General features: G+C 44.9%; 1 protein-coding gene across 2 annotated transcripts in view; it reads right to left on the bottom strand.

Moving 5' to 3' along the window:
* The window catches only part of EYA2 (EYA transcriptional coactivator and phosphatase 2), a gene marked incomplete at both ends in the record, with an annotated part of 101,150 nt that extends 84,186 nt beyond the window's left edge, over positions 1-16,964 (bottom strand). For both annotated transcript variants that reach the window (XM_082325935.1, XM_082325936.1), the window contains one exon: positions 16,900-16,964. In XM_082325935.1, coding sequence (XP_082182061.1) covers positions 16,900-16,964 — 65 coding nt within the window. The remainder of the gene's footprint in view (positions 1-16,899) is intronic.
* Between the last annotated feature and the right edge of the window lie 5,686 nt (positions 16,965-22,650).

Raw genomic sequence — 22,650 nt, 5'->3', positions numbered from 1 at the left:
TGGGGAGCAAGGGGAAGGAGTGAGAACAACGGGGGATGGGACCCAAATCTAAATAAATCACTGTTTCTTTGATCCTTTGGGATCAGGATGCTGTAAAAACACATGGTTATTAGAACTGTGAATTTATTGGTAAAGGAGCTGGTTACTGGCACTGTATTTCAGCATGAACTTACATTATGGTACTAAGTACAAAGCATTCATTCTGTTTGTGGCTATGAGAATTAATCTCTTCCATGTGCAGAGAGGCTGTGCGATAATTTAACTGAGATTCCCGTTGGTAGTCCGGGCAAGCACTCATCAGCTGCAGGGCTTTCAACAATACACAAGCAACAGCTCCACGAGCAAATGATGTACTAACATCCCTCTGAGCACCACCAAGCAGGACTAGAGCGGTCTGCTCGTTTCAGGGTCGTCGCCCAAGTAGGTTGTCAAAAACATGAAACTAGAAGGTGAGTTTCTCCCAAAACACTTCAAATGCTTAACTTTGGACAGGATTCAATAACTAATGGACTTTGAATGAAATTGTATGTTTCTAATATCTTGCATTTGCCTCAATAAGAAAAGGTCTGATCCTGATTATTAAAAATGAAAAAGTAATTTGAAATGTTTATGTGGATGGCAGCTTTATATGCAGCCTAGAAATGCTCCAACTGCCTTTTCAATCCAGCTGGAACAAAGTTTCCATTTTTCTTTTTTTTGTGAAATTTCATTTATTATGAGTCCTATGTCTTAGTAAGGCAGCTGTTGGCAGCAAGCTGTGAAATTAAAGTTGAGCTGGTTAGTACTAAGAGCCAAGATATAATATGCTTTTGTCAGAGATAAGTTTTTCTTGTACATATGTAACCTACATTCAGTAATTAAAATAGCTAGTCAGTCAATCCCACCAACCCCGCTTGAAGGGAGAGTTAATGCTACTTCAAAATACAATTTCCAAATTGTACAAATTGCAACCAAAAAATTGGGATTGCTATAGCTCATTTCAGTAAGGTCTTTAAGTAGCCAATGCACCAATGAGTTCAGAAACCCAGAAATTAAGGATTCCTGATTCTCATCACTGTCCTACTAACATGGTGTTAGCTTTTGGGCAAGTCACTTCTGACAAGATCCCAAATGGGAATGAGGATGCCACACGCAGGCTGCGCCTGGAGGAAATCATCCTGGGCTTCCCATGACCTGGGCAAGCACTCTTATCATTCAATACACAACCACGATTTTCCTCCAGCTTCTCTGGCTGCCTTAAAAGAAAGCAGCAGTAAGCTGCACATCTTGCTCTGAACCTCCTCTGGAATGTGCTTAAGATGCACATTCCAAAAATACCTACCCAAAAGTGCCCTTGGGAGCCAGGTGAAGGAGCAGGACAGGACTTGGCACATGCTACTGGAAGTCCAAGCCAGGTGAGGGTTGGAATTTTATATATTAAATGCGTAAATAAAAGAGGGAACATGAAAAAAATGCCTAAAGCATCAAGCTGATTAATCCTCAACAACTAAGTTGACTACACCTTGTAAATTGACTTCTTTCCCAAATTGTTGCCTGGTAGTTCAGTTATCAAGGGTAACAGCAAAACTGTATCATCATCTATCTTGGGATTTGGTTAGCTTAAAATAATTGTAAAAATTCAAAGACCTTACTACTGACCAAAGATGCAACCCTGTCCTCTCCCCAGCCCAATCACAAGCTCCTGCAGCCTCCTGCAGCCACACAAGTCTGTTTACAACAAACTGGTTTTTTTTCTGGTTTTCTTCTCAGCTGGATCAGCAAGTTGATCCAGTTTGTAGCATGTCCACTAGCATCAACACAGAGGAGACAGGAACATGCAGCCAGGCTGAGGAAGCCACTTCTTTCCATGTCAACACGGCTCTCAGTCAGCTTAATCCACTCTTGAAACCATACCTGCAATCTATCAACACGACTGCTCTAAGGAGGGTCCCGTTGCTCGCAGGGTGACTGTATTTCTAATGCCAAGTAAGACAGTCTGCCCAAATTACTCCACTGCTTAGGCGACAGCTACCTGTACTTCCCTGTAAACACAGGATTACAATTAGATACTCCAATACAGTTGAAGTTGGCACCACTTTTACTATTTAATGTTAACTGACAAACAGATTAATTTAACAAGGCTTTGAGGACTATGCCCACCCCACCTAATCCATAAACTACACTCACGTGCAGACTTTGAGTCAGCAATTCTTACTTGACATCTACTTCAGGTATTTGCAGTACTGTCCTGTTTGCAGGGGTATCAAACTGCTTTGTGAGTTTACTTCATGTCATGCATATACCTTGGCAGCCATCTACTGCAGGTAAAAACAGAGCCAAAAAGCTCTACTAGATAACTAGAAAATTAAATAGCATTTAGGAATTGGTGGGAGATTGCTCACTGGTGTTTAGTATCAGCGAACATAGTGGCTGGCTACAGGACACTTGTAAGCATTTTTAAGCAGAAGAAAGCTTGGCAGGTTCTTTCCTCCATGCAATTCTTTTTCTGAAGAGCTTTTCAAGGGATAAGCATAGGGTATTACTCTTCTGAGATTACACGCATTGTTAAAGACAACTGGATCATCTCTCTCTTGTATAAAAAAAAAAATCTGAGTTGTCAGTATCTAGAGAGTCAAAATCCTCAGATCAAAAATGCACTTAGTACATCTATCAAAGATGAGAGCCGATGGCCATCACTCCACAAGCACTGCCTTGAAATACAAACTCACAGGTTCACAGCAGTATAAAAAAAAAAAAAAAGGCTGGCAGGGAATTGGAATGAGAATAAAACACACATGAATCATGCATACAACTAATTAAAAATGAAAATTGACTTTACAGTCACTTACCTTCACCATTGTAAGTTAACATTCAGCAGAACAAATTTGAGCAGTGTATTTTGGACATTTACAATCTGGGAGAAATATTTCTTTTAAACTCATGTCAGGATAACACGGCTTGCTTTCCAAGGACTGATTATTTCAGGCCTTCCTAACTGAAGTGAAAAATGCTTAAGACTGAACACAAGCCCTGGTTGACAGCACTTAAATGAGCCTGGAAGTCTTCAAATTTACAGTGTCGGGAACTGCTGCGTAACTTCTAGGCTAAAACTTCAGGGCAAAGCACACCTATATTCAGTCAACTCACAAGTTAAAGTAGTCAGATTTTGGCAACTAAACCCTGGCTTCCCTTTTGCATATGTAATACTCCAACTTCTAAGCACTTCACCATTCACTGTCAGGGGACCATCTGAAAAATGCCTCCACAAGTCACATCCCAGCTATTACTTCTTTACTAACATTTGATTTGTGGATTACAATCCAAACTGCACTTCCAAAGGTCACAAGGGTGTATCAACCATTTGAAGCACTACCAAAAAAACCAAAAACAAACAAACAAAAAAACCCAAAAAACCCCCATAACACAACTCAGGGCTTGATTTTCAGCGACTCCGAAAAAAGCCCAGTATTCACTAACCTTTAAGAGTATACGCCAAGAATAATTACAGAATTTTAAGTTCCAGTGACCACAAGATTGCAGGTTCCATACTACTTCTTCTGGTAATGGTATCTGCATCAACACAGAGAGCATCCATTTGAGTAAGGACAGAGAGCATCGTGTTGGCACAACAAAACCCTTTCATTAAGGAGACATCGGGGCCCTTAATAGTATGTCTGCTGGGGGAGGCAGCACCTCGCTAGATTGGGTTTCAAACTGAGTTCTGCATGAGGTGTTGAGCAAAAGAGAATTGGCTGCAAGCAGGACAACACAGGCCTGGTGGGTTTTGTTTACCGTATAGTTAAAGGACCGCTGAATGATTAACGAAAGACTGACAGTTTCTTTGTAGAGCGGCAGACAATATTTTGGGGCAAGACTTTGGCTTGTCAGGTTAAGCATAAAAATGCTTACATAGAGCTCTCTCCTGAGCTGACTGCCATTCAAATGACTTTTCTAACTTGCTTCCCAGGACAAAAGCATAAACGTAAGGCTCTCTTGAGAAGAAAGAAGCCCAGCAGAATCCTAGTTTGCCAACAGAGCATCTGGCACATTAACATGTGCAATAACACTAGCATCACGTAGTCATCTTCGCTTACCACCTTGGTAGCGGCTACAGGCAAATCTTTGGCAAGATCCCTCGCAAAGCAAACGTACTTCCACGGAGAACAGCAGGATCCTTCCCCCTCCTCAGCCAACCTCTCCCCTGCACACTCCAGGCTCTTCCTAGGCCCAGAGCCGCCGTCGCCAACAGGAACGGCAAGTGGCTCGCAAGGGGCTGCACACAGATCTTCCTTTGCAGCACAGATCAGGCAGAAGAACGATGCCATACAAGCTTCAGGTTAATGGCTTGAAAAGCCCTGAAGCTCAACATCTGAAGGAAATTTTAACTGTTATTTAAGCCCTGGACACATGATTAAAATCAGACGATGGACACTATTTGATGGCAAGACCATCCCACCTGTTTCTGCACTCTTGATATGAATATTAATAGAACACATGCAAAAAAACCCAAACGTATGAAAAGACTTGGCCTCCAGAGAGACAGGGAGGAGGACAGGTCCCCTACAGGAGCCTCTCCATCTTCAGAGCAGTTACAAAATTACAAGCAACTGAAACACAAAAAAACTCTCAAGAAAACAGATCTAGCAAATCTAAGATCCTGAACATGGAAAAAAAAAAACGTCCCTAGTTCAGGTAGTCATTTAAAACATGACAACACATTTCAACAGCCAGCATGTTACTCTACAAGTGCGATTAGATTATTTTCGAAAAAATTCAGTCCTTAAACATCAGTAACGCACAAGTTCAGTTTTCCATGCAGGATGACTTGTGCCCACAAGATGCCCACATAGTCTTTTAGCATCAATTCAGAGACTTTTGAAAGGCTGGATCTAATTCTAGCTTTCAGCAACCAGGGACTGCTCCTTTTTATCAGGCTCTTACCTCAGGTGGGACGGAGGACAGGCGAGGCTGACCTTCTGTGCCACCCTTCCCTTTCCTCCCCTGCTGTAAAACGCTCTAAAACCAGCAGCGATTCCCACCGGACAGGTTGTGCAATCGCTCCAGATCACAGTCCAATATGAATTAATAAAGTGCTGATTCTGCCGTACTGTATGGGGTGTCTGTACCCAGGCGCTGGCAGCGGGGGCCGCAGGGCCTCTGTGAGGAGAGGTGAGGGGCTGCCCCGTGCCGCTTCCAGCCGGCTCCGCGAGAGACCCGCAGCAGCACCTGGCTGAGCCCATCGGAGAAGGCAATGGCACCCCTGTGAAAACGCATTTAAGAAAGGGCAAAACTGGGCACAGCAGAAAGGAAAAACGTGAGAGAAACAGCCCTGCGAGGCCTGCACCAAGGCCTGAGAGAAAGGCGGGAAGGAGGTGCTCCAGGCGCCGCAGCTCCTGGAGAGACCAGGCTGGAGCCAGCTCTCCTGACAGGAACCGCAGCCCGCAGAGCCCCGCGCTGGCGTGGGGGAGAAGCCTGAGGAGGAGGAAGGAGCGGTAGGAAGGAAATGTTATATACTGACTGCAGTCCCCCATTCGCCACCCCCGCCGCCCTGGGGGAGGCAGAGGAATCGGGAACGGAGGAGCGGAGATGAGCCTGGGAAGGGGGTGGGCAGACTCGGTTTAGTTCTTGCCCTCGTTTCTCACCATCCGACCCTATTTTAATTGGCAATAAATTAATTTTCCCCAAGCCAAGTCTGTTTTGCCTGTGATGGTAATTGGTAAGCAATCTCCCTGTCTTTATCTTTACCCACGAGCTTTTTGATCTTATTTTCTCCCCCTGACATGTTGAGGATGGGGAGTGGGAGAGGAGCTGGGTGGGTGCCCGGCCGCCAGCCAAGGTCAACCCACCACACATACAAAGATGTTTCTTATTCACCGCAGTGCTCTGACTGAAGTATACACTAAAACAGAAAGAAACATAGCAAAACCAATAAATTTCCTTTCCAATAACCTGCTTCTGACAGAACCTAAAATCTTCCTTTTCTCAAACTAACCATAGAATGGCTGAGATTAAATCTTACTCTCTAGCAAGAAACAGAGAGCTGTGTTAACATGGCCCGGAGTCTGCAGGACATGCCAGGGCTCCCCCCACCACATAAACACTTTTACCACAAAGTTGTTACGCATGCTGTTTCCAAGATGTACGTTGTTTGGTGCAGTACTGACTACTTCTTCCCAAATCTCTAACATCACTGCAGTCCTACCACCGAATCATTACTTCTGTCGTAGACATCTACTGCTAACGCGCTTCCGGAGCGACTTTTTGGGTTGTACTAAAAAGTAGGGGAAGAGAAAACCAGAAAGCCCTCAAGCAGCCAGACTGCTGCTGCTGCAGGGGCACGGGATAGTGATACCTGCTCCACCTGAGAGCATCCACTCCTGCAGCGGGAAGCAGACCAGTTGCTGCAATTCTTGCACCAGTAAAGCGGACAAGAGGCTGCTTGCAGATACTCTGCTGCCACAGGCCAACACTCTGCCGCCATTGCCAATTGCCTACTTCACGTTTCTAAAGCTGGTCATAAGCAGATGTCTTATATCCACTATTCACATTTTATTGTGCCTACTCACGTGCAACATAAGCGCAGAATTGGTTTCTTAAGGGATGGAGACAGAAATCCTCATTCTGCTCTCTCCTGGTATCGCGATGGTTTATGCTCCCCCTCCTCATACTGAGCTGTTGTGAAACAGCAGTACTGCAAGGACAGGAGTGGAGTCAAAGTTTTGTTACAGCAGCAAAAGGCAAAGTGATGACACTACGCAAGTGTCTGGACACTGGAATAGCTCTCTGCTGGGAAAAATGACTTGTCGAGACACTGGTGTGGCAGAGACACCGTGATCTCTGTCGTCAGGTTTGAGCTGTCAGCAGATATCCTCTACAAAGGATTACATCTGAACAAAGTCTTGGACCCAATTCATTTAACATCGCGATAAAGTATAAAAGCCATCAGTAAGCAGAGCGTGACTTTTTTTAGCAATACAGTTCCTCCTCAAACAATTACCAGAGTGCAGTACATGCAGCTTGGAGGAGAACTGAGCGCCAGCCTGGGTATTACTACATGTCAGAGCTCCTCCTCTGGAGTCGTATCGAGTGACTTTCCTCCTCGAACGTGTCCTAATGAATTCCACTGAAGCCTGCAGGTACAATCCTTCCCCAGCCATTTTGCCCTGATTGATAGCTTTAGAGCCTTCCTTCACACTGCTTCAGCTGCTCTCCAGACCTTTATTTTTCTCCTTTCCGTAAGTGTCTGCAACAGGAAGCTGCACTCGGTTTTTTCGCTGTACGTTTCTCTTAAAACTGACATCTTTGCATTGTAATGAAGGAACCCCTGGGTATTAGTGACAAATTAGTCACCAGCTAAAGAATATTTTCTTTTCATTTCTATACCAGGTGGAAGATATTAAAATCTCTAGAGGGATTTTGTCTACTCTGCTACAATAAATCATCACACAATTTTCTTTTAAAGTGACTTAATTTTACTACATTTAAAACTTCACCACAAATAAAGAAACCCACAACTGTGTTCATATAAGATTAAAATAGTCTTGTGAACTTGATCGGGGAGATATTATCATAAAGAACATGTATTTAATTTTACTTTGAAAATTAATGTAATTTTAGCTTTACATTTTAAATGTTGTTTTTAAAATAACATATTATTCCTTTCTGAGAACCAAAACACACATATATACCATAGGTAGAAGTATCACCGTCAAAAAGTTAGCAAAAAGTCTTTTCCGTTCTTTGTTTAATTATCTAACTTACCAGGGAACAGTATTTTAAAAATCTGCAGAAGATACCACACAGTCTGTAAGAAAAGGTAAAGTCTTGCACTGACTATTCTTTGCTGAAGAACTTGTAAAGCAGAAGCCAAAGTAGAGCAAAAAAAAACCCAAAAAACTTAGGTAGTCTGCTGAAGTCACAGGCCAATGAAATATGGCAAAAACATTCAGCAAAGGCAGAGCTTTACCTTTTTTCTTTTTTTTTCCCCCTAGAAAGTGGTCAGTAATATTTTAATAGTAATATCCTATTAAAAGTTGATAGTAAAAATGTTAACTTCACAACCATGCAGGCTTTGTGTCATTTCAGTGGGGTTTTCCACTTTATAAGACAGATAAACTTCTATAGTTCATAATTAATATTAAGTACTACACAAGTGGCTTACAGCTTCTGATTGAATGGCTTCACATACAATTATGTGCTCTTAATCATCAATTATGTCAATTTTCCATGTTATAACAGGCCCATTAAGTAACTCAGGCAGTGAAAGAGTTCATTTTACAGCTGAAAGTAACACCAGGACCAAGACAGAAATTTAAGGCTCCTGCCCGACCAGCAAAGGGAGGGCAGGAGGGGGTCTATCAATAAATACCGTACATGAAGTCTATGTGCAATTGTTTCTTCCTCTATTTGCCAAGGAAAAAAGGAGGAGCGGAAGATCAATGAGAAGGCAGAAATGTAAAACCAAAGTGTTAAACACGACTAGATATTTAAGATCCCACAGTGCTGCTTACAAGCACAGCGCATCACTCCCCCGCTCCTCCCAGGGGAGTTCCGTCTGCTCACGAAGTTCAAGTTCAAAACAATATTCATTTTCCACTTCCTGGCCTAAACCAGGGCACAACGCTTCTGTGCATCATTAAGCTACCATCCCGCTCCACCACAGATACAGTTAAATCGCTGCTGTGATTGAATAATCCTGATTTGTGGCGGGGGGGCTGGGGGAAGGAGAAGGCTTTGAGAAGGAAAGCGCCGGGCTCCAACATCAATGCATCGGACTATTAGCAGCAGCATTCTTTACTACTTTCAATTCCAAATCAAGCATTTGTCTCCACACCACACCCCTACTTTGCAGGGGGGCATGAGTGGTGTTTCAAAACTAATCTAGCCCAGAAGTTTTGCTGGATCTCAAATATTTTACAGAAGACTCAGTTTGCTTCCCTAGTCCCGCTCCCCATCCATTTCTCTTCCCAAAATTATATTCATCTGCTGCAGTGAACAGGAAGGATGGTTGCCAAACAAACAAAATTAAATCATACATAATAGGCAGAATACGCCTTCTTTCGAACCACAACTGAAAACTTTCAGGTGCAGAGATATTGAAGAGGGCAAAGTCATTTTAAGGAGAGACAGCAAAGGTCTGTCAATGTTTTCACGCAGAAGTTATCTTACACTGCCTTGTGCAGGGTTACACACATTTACAGCATTGCTGAACGATTACATATTTTAGGTCAGAGACCTAAGCTTGCCTGTTATTCAGAGAGAACTGAATTTTATTAAAAACAAGATTCCTCTAAAGCAGATATTTACGCAACAGGCTACCAAGGCTAAACAGTACGAGGATCTTGATAATTTTATTTCAATAAATAAAATTAGTGCCTGCCTTATTTTCCTGTTCCACACCTAACTCCACCAACACACTTAAAGAGTATTAGGTCGGAGGAGATGATGTACCAAGTACTAAGTCACACGTTGCAGAGGTCTTTCGACGCAGGAGGTTACATCCAGCATTACCGCAGGGGCTGCGGCACCTCCCTCCCAGGGACCCGTACTGGCTCCCCACCCCGCGTGGATTTGTCAGCTTTTGCTAACCGCTGCTGAAAACCTTTGCCGAGTTGCAAATAAGGCCTAGGAGCACGGATACCACAGAAACAGCAATTCCCCCTCCCGTTTTGCAGTGCTCAGGCACTGCAGAAGTCAACTGGACTTGCATCGAGAGCAGTTACGATGCGATTTAATTTTTTTTTTTTTAATGCACTTGTGCAACAAGTACCGAAGATTTCAAATTGCTCCCTCTCAATAAGGGGTCAACCCTTATTTGAGTGCAATGATCGAGAACCGCAGTGGCAGCAGGACTGGATCCAATATATTTACCCACAGTTGAACACAAAGGAGGAGAAAATTTACCTATTTTCCTACAAGCATTAAGGCTGACTTACTCCTAACTCTGTATCTCAGTGGAGAGTAGTAGTATCAACGTAGCACTTGCCAAACGTAAGCTAGCAAAACCCAAGTTTTTATAAATTCAAAAAATAAAGTTAGCCTTTTAAAAAACGGGAAAATTTGGACACAGCAAATACAACACTCAAATGCTTTACTCATAAAAGTGTCGTGTTTCATAAAAAATGGTGCTGTTTAGTTTGTTAAAGGGTGGAAAAACAATCTTTTTCAAATAAAAAGTATTGCTCAATTCTAAACAAGATTTTGAGTTGTTTCAGCCACAGAAACAGGAAAAAATAATAAATTTGCATAGCAGTACTTCAGTTTACAAAACTGAAGTACCCGTTGTCAACATCTACTGAAAGTAAAGTATTTTGTAAGTACACTTTGACTTGGCTTACGAAGACTCATCAGATAGTTACAATTAAAGTCTAAAGATGGTAATTTAGCACGGAAGAGCGGTCGCAAGGGGAATCAAACTGGTGATACAGATCTATATTCAAAACTGATCAAAGTTATTTCAAAGCAGCTGTAGGACAATTAAACGGCAAAAAGCTGAATCAAACGTGTCATCAAAAGACACAATTTACAACAGATGCCAAACTTGCCTTTAAGACAGCTGATGAGCCTCTCTGCGTGGTGCGCAGGCTAAGTTGTAAATAACTGGGGCCCCCAGATCGCTTCGCTTACTCAACCTATTTAAAAAACAAAAAAAATTTCAGATGCCTGCCCCACTTTCCCCTCACTGTTTCTTGTGGGTGCCTGAGTAATCCGAGAGGCATTTCAGCATTTGCTGAGTTTAAGAAATTTTCCCCACGTCCCCTTGTCTTTGTCTGGAAGTACCCGGCTTTCCTCCTCCGGTTGAGTTTCTCCGTGAAGTCTGCCCTTTCCAGCATAGAGTGAGGCGTCAACGCTCTGTGGGTTAACTAGTTACTATCTGGGCTGACTAGCATTAAATCGTTCTTTTTATTTAGGATTTTTATTTATTTATTTAGCTGGGCTGTTTTCCTTCTCAAAAGCAACAATGGCAAATGAGAATTTCCGCACCACGAGACCGAACGCCTAGAATTAGGCACCAAACAGCATAAAATTACTGATTTTCTTAAGCCTTTCTGCACATCTAAGAAGGGGCAGTTTAAATCTGGACCTTCTTTAATCCCTGCAACCCAGAAAAGTAGGAGCCCGCTGCCAGGAACAGGCAGCAGAGAGAAACCTTGTCTGCGGAGTGGCTTAGCTCTGGCCAGGCTCGCAGGCTGGAGCACTCGTTTATTTAAAAACATTCCCAAAGAAGTCTATTATTGAAATAATTCAAGACTTCCATTTCCCTGAATTATTGTTGCAGCAAAGGCAAGTTGAGGTTCTACCGCGCATCAATTTCCTCTCCAAAAAGCAGAGGGGAGATGAATGGCACCGGCATTTCATGCAGCACTCACGCAAAGACACGGACGTGAAGAAATCTCAGGTCTGTAACCAAATACTTTAAACCTTCATTTCCTTAAGAGGAAACCAGCTGGGAATAAGTTCGAAATGGGCTATCATCGAGGAAGTTTCTAACATCTGAAAAACAAACTTCAATCAATTTCTACCGGTGTCTGTCCGTCAATAACAAACCCTTCACCTGCTTTTCGAATTGCTAAGGCCCAAATCATATCTAGGCTCTCCCGGCCTCAATCCCGTTTTCACCCTTTGTATTCAAACCTGGCAGCAACAACAGAAAAAAAAAAATCCCCAGCAGTCTTTCAAGCACCAAAATCCCACACCTAACGAAACACGCGCTCTGCTTCTACAAAAAAATGTCAGTCAACAAATCGGCACAAATTTCACAATGGCTGAGGTCATTCCCTTTAAGTCATTAGGGTTTGTGGGTGAGTTTTCCTGGTGGTTTTAACATTGGTTTCTGTGATTGCAGTTATGCTTATTTATGCATTTAAGGCGTATGATCTAATACACTTAGGTTTAACTACTTCATTCTTTTGACATTCTTTCCAAATTATAAAAAGGATTCTTGGTGTTTTCACTGCCTTGGTAAAGAAACAAAATTGCTGTCCACATAATTTCTTAAAAATACAGAACAGAGTAAGTACTTGTTGAAAATAATTCAAAGGAAAAAAAACCTACACCAGACATCCCCCCCCCCCCCGATATAACACTTATTTTTGTTCTCTCTCTACCCTTCTGAGGGAACCTACTATTTTTTAGAAATAGCTGTTTTGCTGGCTTTTTTAAAACAATATTCAGGCCCTCAGTGTACTCCAGTTACAACTTATAATCAACACAGAAGTTTAGTTTATTTTTTTTTAAATCCCTTCTATTTTTATTGTTTTGCTTTTAAAAAAACTGCACATTTGTGGTATGCTTCATTCACATTGCATCTTCCACAGCCACTTTGATCTCTACAATAATGCTCATTTTATTCAGTGCCTTTTGGTTATGATCTACCAGGGGTCCTTGCTTGATAAAAAACATAGAAGGCAATTTTCTATTTTTTTTTTTTAAACAAAAATTTAAATTGTCTTTTCCCTCCAAGGCAAAAAAAAAAAGCCCAAACAGCCCCCACCATCCAAACTGGGCTCGACAAATTCACCAACTTGTCAGAAACATTCAGAAACGCTTTCAAGAAGCTCAAAATAAAAAATAAAATTGTGCATATGTGTGTGCGTGCCCATCTCTCCCTCAATACTGTGTGCAGCGCATGGCTATTAGCTTGTATACATAAATCACATTAAAACATTTTAAGTAACCTTTTCAAACTTGAGGCCGTGGTTACTTCCATAGGTAGTTCCAGTCTCCCTGATACAGTTTCATATATCCAAGCACATTTCCAGCCGACAGGAGGACGAGCGGACAGCATCCCGCAAGCTTTGCCGGGACGGAAGGGCCCGCTGCTGCTCCGTCCCCTGCAGACGGAGGTGCCACCTCTCCTCTTGAGCCCCAGCTCGGCGTCACCACCAGCTACAGCGGTTTCGAGTCCGACTGCGACACAACCACACCAACAAAACGTTATTCGCTGGCACACAAAACGCTCTGAACTCCCCAAGCCATCCGACCCCCGTCTCCCCAGTTCTGTAAAATACCGCGATTTGTGGGCACCACAGCAACGTCCCGGGCTCCCCTCTCCTCTCCCCTCCCTTTCCAAGCCGCTTTTTCTAATCGAACCCCAACTAAAACAATCTTCCACAAATTCCAACAAACCTTCCTTAAAATTCCCCATAAACCTTACCGCAACCCTGCAGCAGACTTCTGGCTTTCCGCAGAGCCTCCGTACATAAACGCAAGGGAAAATACCTTAGCGGGGCACTAATGAAGGATGTCCCGGAGACAGCAGAGGTGACAAACAGAAGGAGAGCAAAGCCAAGATGCCATCTCGACTTCAGGCAAACAACCTCTTCTGACCTCTGGCAGCTCCCACACTATTGAACAAAAAGTATTCTCTCCATGTTAATGAACCATGTACAATCTAACAGATAACGCTGATGTTAAATAAACATGTTTATATGGGACTCCTAATGCTAGGACTTAGGCAGCTGCAGACAAATAATTTTAAATGGGAAGGATTATGCCCACGTAATCTTTCTCCTCTCGTTTTACACACCTTTGAAATAATTCAAATACATAATTAAAGCCCAAGCAGAAGGAGCGAGTGAAAAGAGGTTTGACTATTTTTAATTAAATACCCGCTCTGTGACACACTCACTGGAACCATCTATGCAGTGACCACTATTTTGGATCCAATTTTCCTCTCACACCTCTTTCAGCTGTAAATCAAGAGCGACTGAACAGCTTGCCAAAGAAGGGAACTGGATCTCTTTTTGCATGCCATGATCAAAAAACATTTTGCAAGATGACTGCATCGTCCTAAATCTTTATTCCCGCTTTCTCCTCCCTCCTGCTTCAGTGCTCTGGGAGCACCAAATCTACCTGCAAATGGCAACACCTCCAGGCCCCAAATGACCCAGCCCAGATGAGCATCCTAATTGAGGGGCTTATCCTCACCTGATTAAAACAAGGTGCTTGTTAAACATCATTACTTGAGTTAAGATCTGCAAATAAAGATGAACTATTGTTTTAAGAATTGCCATGAACAATTGTTTTCTGATGAGACCTCTTAACAAACAGTCCCACCAGGACGGTCAGTAGAAAAGGGAGGGACAGAGATCTGCTGAGTTCTACCTGTTTATATCAAAGTGAATATCATGCCAAGAGGTTTGAGTAGTTATATCATTTTTTTAATTAGATATACACTTAAAAAAAAAAACAAACAAACAAAAAAAACCTGTACTAAACTAAGTCACTGAAATGGAGGATAAATCTAAAACCTGAATGGCTTTACTTTTGTATATGCCATTGTTTATAGCTCTGAACATAGTTTTTGTTCCTTCTTGGTATAACTGTTTTTCTGTCCCTTGTAGTACAATGTGAAATTTAATGAAAAGAACCTGTGGGTCCAGGAGACTACACCATGTACTAATCAAGTTTATATTGCTACTGCTGTGAATAATACGCCTGCATACGGTAAGCACCCATTGGAAACGGCAGTACCAGATTTCCCTACTCGATCTACCAAATGACCCCTCCACTGACGGCATACATTAAAAATCTTCAGATTAAAACTGCATGGTTTTCCATTTGAAAATGGTTTAGGAAAAGGATTTGAATTTGCAACTTCATTTAACAGTTCGTCCCTAACAGAAGTTACTCCAGCCAGGCAAAATTAATGCAAAAATATCTTCCCAGCAGTCTAAGAACTTCTGCTAGTTTCCACAAAATTTTGAAAGCATTTTTCACTGCACAAGTAACCTTACCAATCATTTCCACAGATTAACTCTAACAACCTGCGAATTTACTGCAGAAGAAATTGAGTGCAAGGAATAATTAGTCTTCAGCACTGTTTTTGCTTGTTCTCCAGTTGAAGACACCTTAAAACCATCTGGTTACTGCAAAATTTGGCACAGAAGAAACAAATCTTACTGAAGAGAATTATAGCTGATTTCAGAATAGCTGCTTTGCTACTACACATCATAAATAAGAGTTGGGAAGACAGCAGAAAATTACTAACTTCTTTAATTATTTTCTTTGTCAGCAGTGTGTACATATACACACTGACATGCAAATACAGCCACACCGACTTCAGCAGGATGCCTTACAGGCTTTAAGTTAAACATGCAACTAATTTCTGCAGGATTAATAGTTAAACTATTTAATTTTCAGCAAAATCCAGCCTATCAGCCACCTAAGCACAACAACACGGCAACGCACAAGATTCTGTAAGTGACAGTCCGGAATCAAGTTCTTCGTACGAATACCTGAGCGTTAACTCCTTTTTATAATCAAGGCGTATCGCACACATCATGTCGTTGAATATGGGACTTATTGTTGGAGGGGGAATTATCAACAACATTTTTATTTTTCCCTAATGAAGCTTTTCTAATGAAATCTAAGACTGACAAGGCTGTGAGATATTTGAAACAGGAGCCCATTTCAAACATTTCAACCAAATAATGGTGACAAGGTTAGTGAGTCGTGGGAATCAAGTCTCTACGCAGTATTTTAAAAGAAAATGAGCTGAGGGGAGCAGGCTAAACAAAGCAAAGGAAAACACATCGATGAGCCTAAAACCAAGCGAGTACACCGCTTGTTATTTAGCCAAATGTTTTGACCTGTCGGTGGGGGAGTAGAAGAGGCACAAGAATTGCGTGGACGATTTGACTCAGTACCTTCACAATTTAATTTTGCATCACACATTAAGATTTTGATTTAATTATTCTAGCTTAAAAAAAAAAAGTTATCAGCCGCTGTGCCATTTCAAGTGAATTTTTAAAACATGCTTAAAAAGTTTCTGGAATGTTTCCAAAGCTGCAAGCACTGATTATTTTCAAGGCATTTGCACTGCAAGTCTTTCCTACTCGCATGTGTAACATTTGAGGCCACATGATGCCTTGAATTTCAAAGTAGAAATAAAAATTCAGCTTTGTTTAAGAATAGAAATGGTTTACTCGGATCAAAAAGGATAAGGAGAAAGAACTTATCCTGTACGTGGCAACACGTAACACAAAACAATGCAACACTAGATGTATGAAAGGATCTAAGAAACATCAGTTTAGACTTAAAACAACGAGTTTAAATACACGCTGTCTTTTGGGGACCAGACAGAAAGAATTGAGACATGCTTCCCCAATATACTGGGGGGAGGGAACCCCTCTCTGGATGGCACTGCAGAGATAAAACACCCTCAGTAAATTATTAAAGTCCACAAGAAGGATTAAACAATAAACCACTGCTGCCGTTGCCTTTAACAGCGCTAAGGGATGCGTGAATTCGATACTACGCTGAACAAAATTCCTGCTGATAAATTTGATGCATACCAATAAACTGTTCACTGGTTAGCCATATGCATTTTAACCATTAAAGTTTTATACAACAGAATATATCATTATTTGAAATGCCTGAAAAACAGTAGTTGTATACCCTGAATAATTTCCTTTAGAGGCCATTCTCTGGGCTCCAGCATAATTTAACACTCAGAAAAGTTTACTTAAACTGCATAAATCACAGTGCAAGTTTTCCCCCTGTGAACAACCGCGAAAAAGAGCATTAACTCATGTTATCTAAACGCGCGCTTCAGTTTTTAAAATAATTACTAAACGAAGCCAGCTTTAAGGTACAGTCAAACGCTACGCTGCGCATCGCTTAACTACCTGGGTTAATTCGTGGTCGCAACTCCGCAGGCTGCCGCGCTTCACGCCAGGGAGGGCAGCGACCGCGCTGCGCCCGGCGCCGCTCCGCGCCCGCGGAGGAAGGGTCACCGCGCTCCCCCGGCGCCTTTCGGGGCGAGCGCCTCGCTCCGCGGCCGCGCAGCCCGCCGCTCCGCGCCCCGCCCCGCGCGGAGGCGGCTTCACACCTCGGAGCGGAGCCCCGCTGCGGAGCCCGCTGCCGCCGGCGCGGAGAGGAGCCGCTCCGCGGCCGCACCGCCCTGCCCGCACTCACCGGAGGCGCAGCGCGGAGCCGTAGCGCTGCGGAGTGTGCGCGCCCGCTGCGGGCGCAGTGAGCATGTGCGAGGCGCGCGCGCATGCCCGCGGAAGGGAGCGGAGCGGGGCGGCGGCTCCGCGCCCCGCGCTGCGCCCCGGGCGCGCCCACCCCCCCCTCCCCGCCGCGCCTCCCGCCGCCCGGGGCTGCGCGGGTGCGGAGCGGCGCGGAGCGCCCCGGCCGCTCCGCCGGCACAGGCAGCGCGAGGGAGGGACGGCGCGGGGATTTTTAACGGGCTCATCCGACCCGTGGCTGCCCGGCAGCGCGGCCGGAACACCCGGCCCCTCCGCCCCCCGGGGCAGCCCGTCACCGGCTCCGCGGGGCCCTCCCGGGGCCGCCCGCCGTCGGGGGCGGCCGGTCCGCGCCGCACCTACCGCACGCGTGGGGCCGCGGCGGCGTCCCGGAGCCCGCAGCGCTGCGCTGCCCGCGGCGGAGGAGGAGCCTCCCGCGGCCCCCGCGGCCGGGACGCCCCACAGCCCCCGGGCTGCGGCCGCAGGCGGCCCCCAGGGCCCCGCCGCCGGCGGTGCGGCCGCGGGAGAGCCGAGCCGAGCCGAGCCGAGCCGGCCCGGCCGCCTCCCCGCCTCCCCCGCCACAAGCACGGCTGTCGGGATTTTCGCCGATAGCAGGTACTCTGCTAACGCGCTTTTTTCGCTGTCGCAGCTACGGTTTTATCTTTCTCGGTGCTATCAACGCACGTTTAGCTGCAAGTTTTTAAAAGAGATTCGTGGTTTAAAACTCGGACTCTTGAATACCACCGCATCCGCAGGCTCTGCTTCCGTCAAAATAGTCGTTCTCGCTGCAGTCCTTGCGTTACTGATCTCTTGTGACAATTTTTAAGCGTCAATTTAAAAAGAAGGGCTTTTGTGGAATTTGGTTTTCTTGGGCACGCTGTGCCACAGAGCCGTAGGTCCTGCGGACCTGCAGAAATGGCTTCGCTGGCAGAAGCCGCCCCTCTGCGCTCCCGAAGGCTGAGCCTCAGGCAGCTCCCGGCTCCCCGGGGGGTGGCAGCCCCCCGGGAGATCTCCCCTCCAGCTCCGGTCTCCTCAAGGGAGCCAGAATGGATTTGTGGCCGTACAGAGGTGCTGCCCCATCTCCCGCGCCAGCGCAGAGCCGGAGGCGGCCTCTGGCACGTGCACCTCGAGGGGGACGTCGGCTCCTGCCCGACGACGGGCCCCTCCGTCAGGTGCGACGGGCCCCTCCGTCAGGTGCGTCCTCCGATTCTCCGCACATCCGAGAGAGGGGCGACGGGCACCTTCGGGGGGCTGGTGCTGCGGAGAGGGGGCCAGGCCCTCCCACCCTCTGCACCCTCCACGCGTCCCCGTGTCCGTGCCGGCCTGTCCCCACGCGCGGCGCGGGTGCCACGCCGCTGCCCCGTCCCGCCGGCGTACCTGCTCGCTGGGGATGCAGCCCGGCCACGGCGGCATTGGGGCGTTTTGTTTCCACACCTCGCTCTTCCTCTTTCTTCCCCCCTTCTCACCAGCCTGAGGCGCAGCGCAGCGCTCCGGTTCTGTCTCTCCGGCACCGGGGAGGCATCGGAGGAGACCTGCGCGTCCTCGCCCCGACGGCTTTTATTACACCTAGCCCTTTCCTCAGGAAGGGGATATCCCATGAACCGCAGTGGAAAAGCCAAAGGAGCACAAAGGGTGTTGAGTTCAGGGTTTGAACAAGCTGCAGCCCACTCATGGATTTAACTCAAAATTTTGACAATGGAACAAAAACATCATTGCAATGAGACAGCTGTTTTTACTATCAAAATCTCTCAGATCAGTTCGACTGCAAAGTGTGTTCCTACGATCCAAAGGAGACAAAGCTCCCAGCATCGGTTCGGAGCTGGCAGGCTTCCTAGCATGAGCTACCTCCCGCCGGCCTAGAAAAACCAAAGCTCTTTCAGTTGTTATTCCCCATCAGTTCTCGGCACTAACCCCCTGATTTCCCCCTGGATTATCTGCAGTTCTGAGTTTACACCGCTCTCACATTAAACTTGGAGAGATCGCTGGTTTGGGGGACTTCCTTGCTGCCTTTCTTGCCTGTAATCGTGGTTCTGGTGAGGAGTCTCTGAAGTATAAGAAAGCCTTTAGATCCATCTTGAAAAAAAATCTTTTCCTTTCCCCCACTGCCCTGCCCAAAAAACCGATTGCCACATTAGCTCCTTTTGAAGCTGGTCTTAACAAGTAAGTTCATACATACTAATCAGCTAAAAATGCCTTGCATGCAAAATGCACTCGACCCCTGATTTCACAACGTAATTGAATATATGCTTAGTTTTATGCATGTGAATAGTCCTACAACAATCAATACAATTATTTACTTAAGTGCTTAAAGGCAGGCAGGTATTTAAGAATTAGTATTGTTTGTGGTAATGCCACAGAAAGCCCGTCAGAGACCAGGACCTCCTTGTTTGTACAGCACCCTGCACACAAAGAGACACTCCTTGTCCCTTTCAGTGTAAGTCATTTTTGTAACTTGTGAATTGGTGCCAGAAACACCTTTCTGGAGCTGGTGGGTAAACATCATTTGTCTGCTCTAATATCCTTTCTATTTACTAAAAACATTGTACGCAATATTTAGAAAAGTAGGTAAGGGCACGGTGGGAAAAGGGTGCAAAGCAGAAGGGTAAAGGATATTTTTCAATTCGGAATTTTAAGTATTTTCATCATTGTTAGCATCCAGCAAAATACCTGTAGACCTTAAAAGCAATTTAGAAAGGCAAGGGAACAGAACGGGTTCTGCCCCAGGGATGAGGCTGTGGGCTGGGGCGCACAGGTCGTTCGGCGGCATGGGGCACCCGGCTCAAGACAGGAGAAGGTAGGAGCAAGTCCTAGGAGCTGGCTCAGTCAAAGTCTCCGTTTCGGCAGGCTGGCTCATCGCCAGTCACGTAATGCCAGGGATGTCTCCGTGATGGGATTGTTTTGGTCAAAGACCAAGCCAGGTTTGGAAGGGGGTTTGCCTGACTTGTTACCCTGTGCTTATTCCCACGTACCAGAAAGGATAAAGGGAAACGGTGCAGAAAGCTCCAGGTATTCGCCAAATGGCACTGCTCCCTGCACCTGGCTGTGGCGGTGTCCTGCACAGACCGCGGAGCGAATGGTCCCCTGCCTTGGGACCCGAGCAGCCAGCCCAGACCCCGTCCTCGGGGCCCACGGCAGCCGCCTTCTGCCGGAGCCTGGGATCCAGAGAGCTTCTCCCATGGTGGGGGAGAGCCTCCAGCTACACCTCAGCCTCTCCGAGGAGGAGGAGGAGGCCAGGAGCTAGATCCCCAAGTTTAGTTACTATGGAAAATGTATTTCCCTTGAGGAAATACTCCCAGTTTCTGCCGTCCACCTCGTCAAAATGAACAGTTACATCAGTACAAACAACTGGCTCCATTTTTAAAAACTAGAAACGAGCCAATATTTAACTTCAGCATCCTCTCTGACAATTAAGACGTGATGCCACCCTCTGGTACAGACCAAGGTGAGAAGCCCTCGGAGAGGGTACAGAGGATTTATTGGGGTACTGAATGCGGTTAACCCCAAGCACAGAAACACCTCGAGTCAGACCCTGGGTGTCACGAAATTGCTTTACAAAGTGTAAGATTTTAAAAGTAATGAATTTCGGGCTCTTACTAATTGTTCTCTGGCCCTTGGGTTCATGTTTTCAATTTCTCTTTGCAACCACAATGCTGAGTAACTTACTTGTCTTCTAAAATTAAAACTGAGAATCTCACATTTTCATGTTTTCACATGATGCCAGAGGTCAGGCTTTGTGGGGAGAAAAACCAACCCAAACCCAAACACCCCAACCCTCACATTTTAGAAGACTTTCAACAAAATTGCGAAAGTTGGCAACCATAATATTTCCTAACACATTATTTTGTGGACTGCAGTGAAATTTCATTCTCAAGGCTGATGGTTGCTTCCTCTCTGGTAAATGCCCAGAATTGCTGCTGCTGTTATTGTTAGAACATCATTAATTTATGCAGTGCTTTAAAAACAGAGGAGAGGTACTCTGTCCTCAAGTCATTAGAGGATAAATAACACAAGCTAGAGACTATTTTGAATTTCTTTGTTGTACAGCTAAACAGAATTACTTAAAAAAAGAGCTATTCCATGTATTAGCGCTCCATCCTGCAAGGTACTAAGGGTCTGAGTCTGGAAAGACTTTAAACATACATTTAATTTTAATACCACCAGACCGACCTCGGTGCAATGAAGCACTTAATACGGGACTGGCTATTTAACGGAGCGCCATCCGAGGGGGCCCAACCGTGCTGTGCTTGGTTGCACGTTTGATGCCAAAGGGCTCAGCACCTCGTAGGACGGATTCTTCCAGGGGCGACAAGAGCCGTGCCAGGATCCCAGTGCCACCAGCTCACATTCGGCATTCAGAACCAGAGCCATCGATTTCAAGATTCTTCTTCTTATTTCCAAGAAATACTTGCAAAGTCGGAGGCCGCAATATTCAGCAAATTGTTAGGTGGGTCTTTAGTACTGATGATAAACCAATGTGTGTTGTTTAGCCTGCTTCATCAAAATGCAGAACATTTGTAACTGATAAACAAAGTGCATGTTAGCTATTAAAGCTCAAAATTAGGCAGGCAGTAAAAAGTAATCTGAGAGGAGGACTGTAGCTACTGATACTATTGAAGCTGGTCTTAAAACATATGGTTTCCAATCGTTGACACAATGCACAAAAATAAAACCCTGCAACTGAGGAGTGCCTGATCTTTTCACCACTAAATGATCAAATATGCCTGTTTGTTTTTTAGTTTTATGTCCCCTTCCTCTTTCTGGTTTTTAAAAGTAGAAGCTTGCTATTTTCTGTTAACTGAAGATTTGGCCCTTTGTACCGGCTACAGACAGGCTTCATTAATCAATTTCCACTACTGGCTTGAAATGAAAAAAACCCAGAATTTTTTACTTCTTTTTTTTTTTAAATACCCTCCCACTATTTTGCTTGGAATTTCTCCTGTAGAAACAAAAGATCCCTCTGCTCCATCCTTCCTGTTTCCTCGTGCTTTAGCAGAAAAATGATTTGTACTATGAAGACAATGAAATTTCACAAATAATATATCCCTTGACAAAAAATTTATGATCTGTTGGAGGGTGGGATGCTGCCACTCTTTACTGCAGGCAGCCATCGCCAACAACAGGAGTAAAACCAACTTCACCTGTGAGCACAACTGCATAACTCTTAGTTGGCATGGAAAGGTATTAAAATGGAAAATCAGTTTTGTGACCGTTCTGATCTTTTTTTTTTCCCCACGAGTTTTTCCAAGAGCTCTTTTAATAACATAATGGGAGAGCAAAATTCTTGTGTTGCGCTGCTTTCTTACCTTGGGATGGAGCGTTACACGAAAGATACTCTTCCCGCTGACTCACCTCGGCACGCGCCGCTACGGACCCTGTTCGTGGGAAACGGCCGCGGCTCGGCTGGTGGAAGGAGCGATGGTCTGCAGGAGAGATCTGAAAACCTGACCCGAGACAGAGCAATATTTTAAAGTTAGGATTTGCTATGTTATTTCAATTACCGGTAATAAAAAAATCACTGGGAAGAATTTGGACACTGAGCCATTCGGAGGTGCACAACTGTGCGTTTTTTACACTAGAGCGGAGTTGGGAAATGGCCAGTTTTCAATTCTGATCAATATGTGCATTGTAAGTCAGATTAAGAAAACTTGTATTAATTTTTAATAAAAGAAAATTCCCTTTGAAAATAGGATGTATTTGTGCT

The sequence above is a fragment of the Platalea leucorodia genome, assembly GCF_965183815.1.
Source record: "Platalea leucorodia genome assembly, chromosome: 13".
NCBI classification, from domain to species: domain Eukaryota; kingdom Metazoa; phylum Chordata; class Aves; order Pelecaniformes; family Threskiornithidae; genus Platalea; species Platalea leucorodia.
This window is presented reverse-complemented; position numbering and strand designations above follow the sequence as displayed.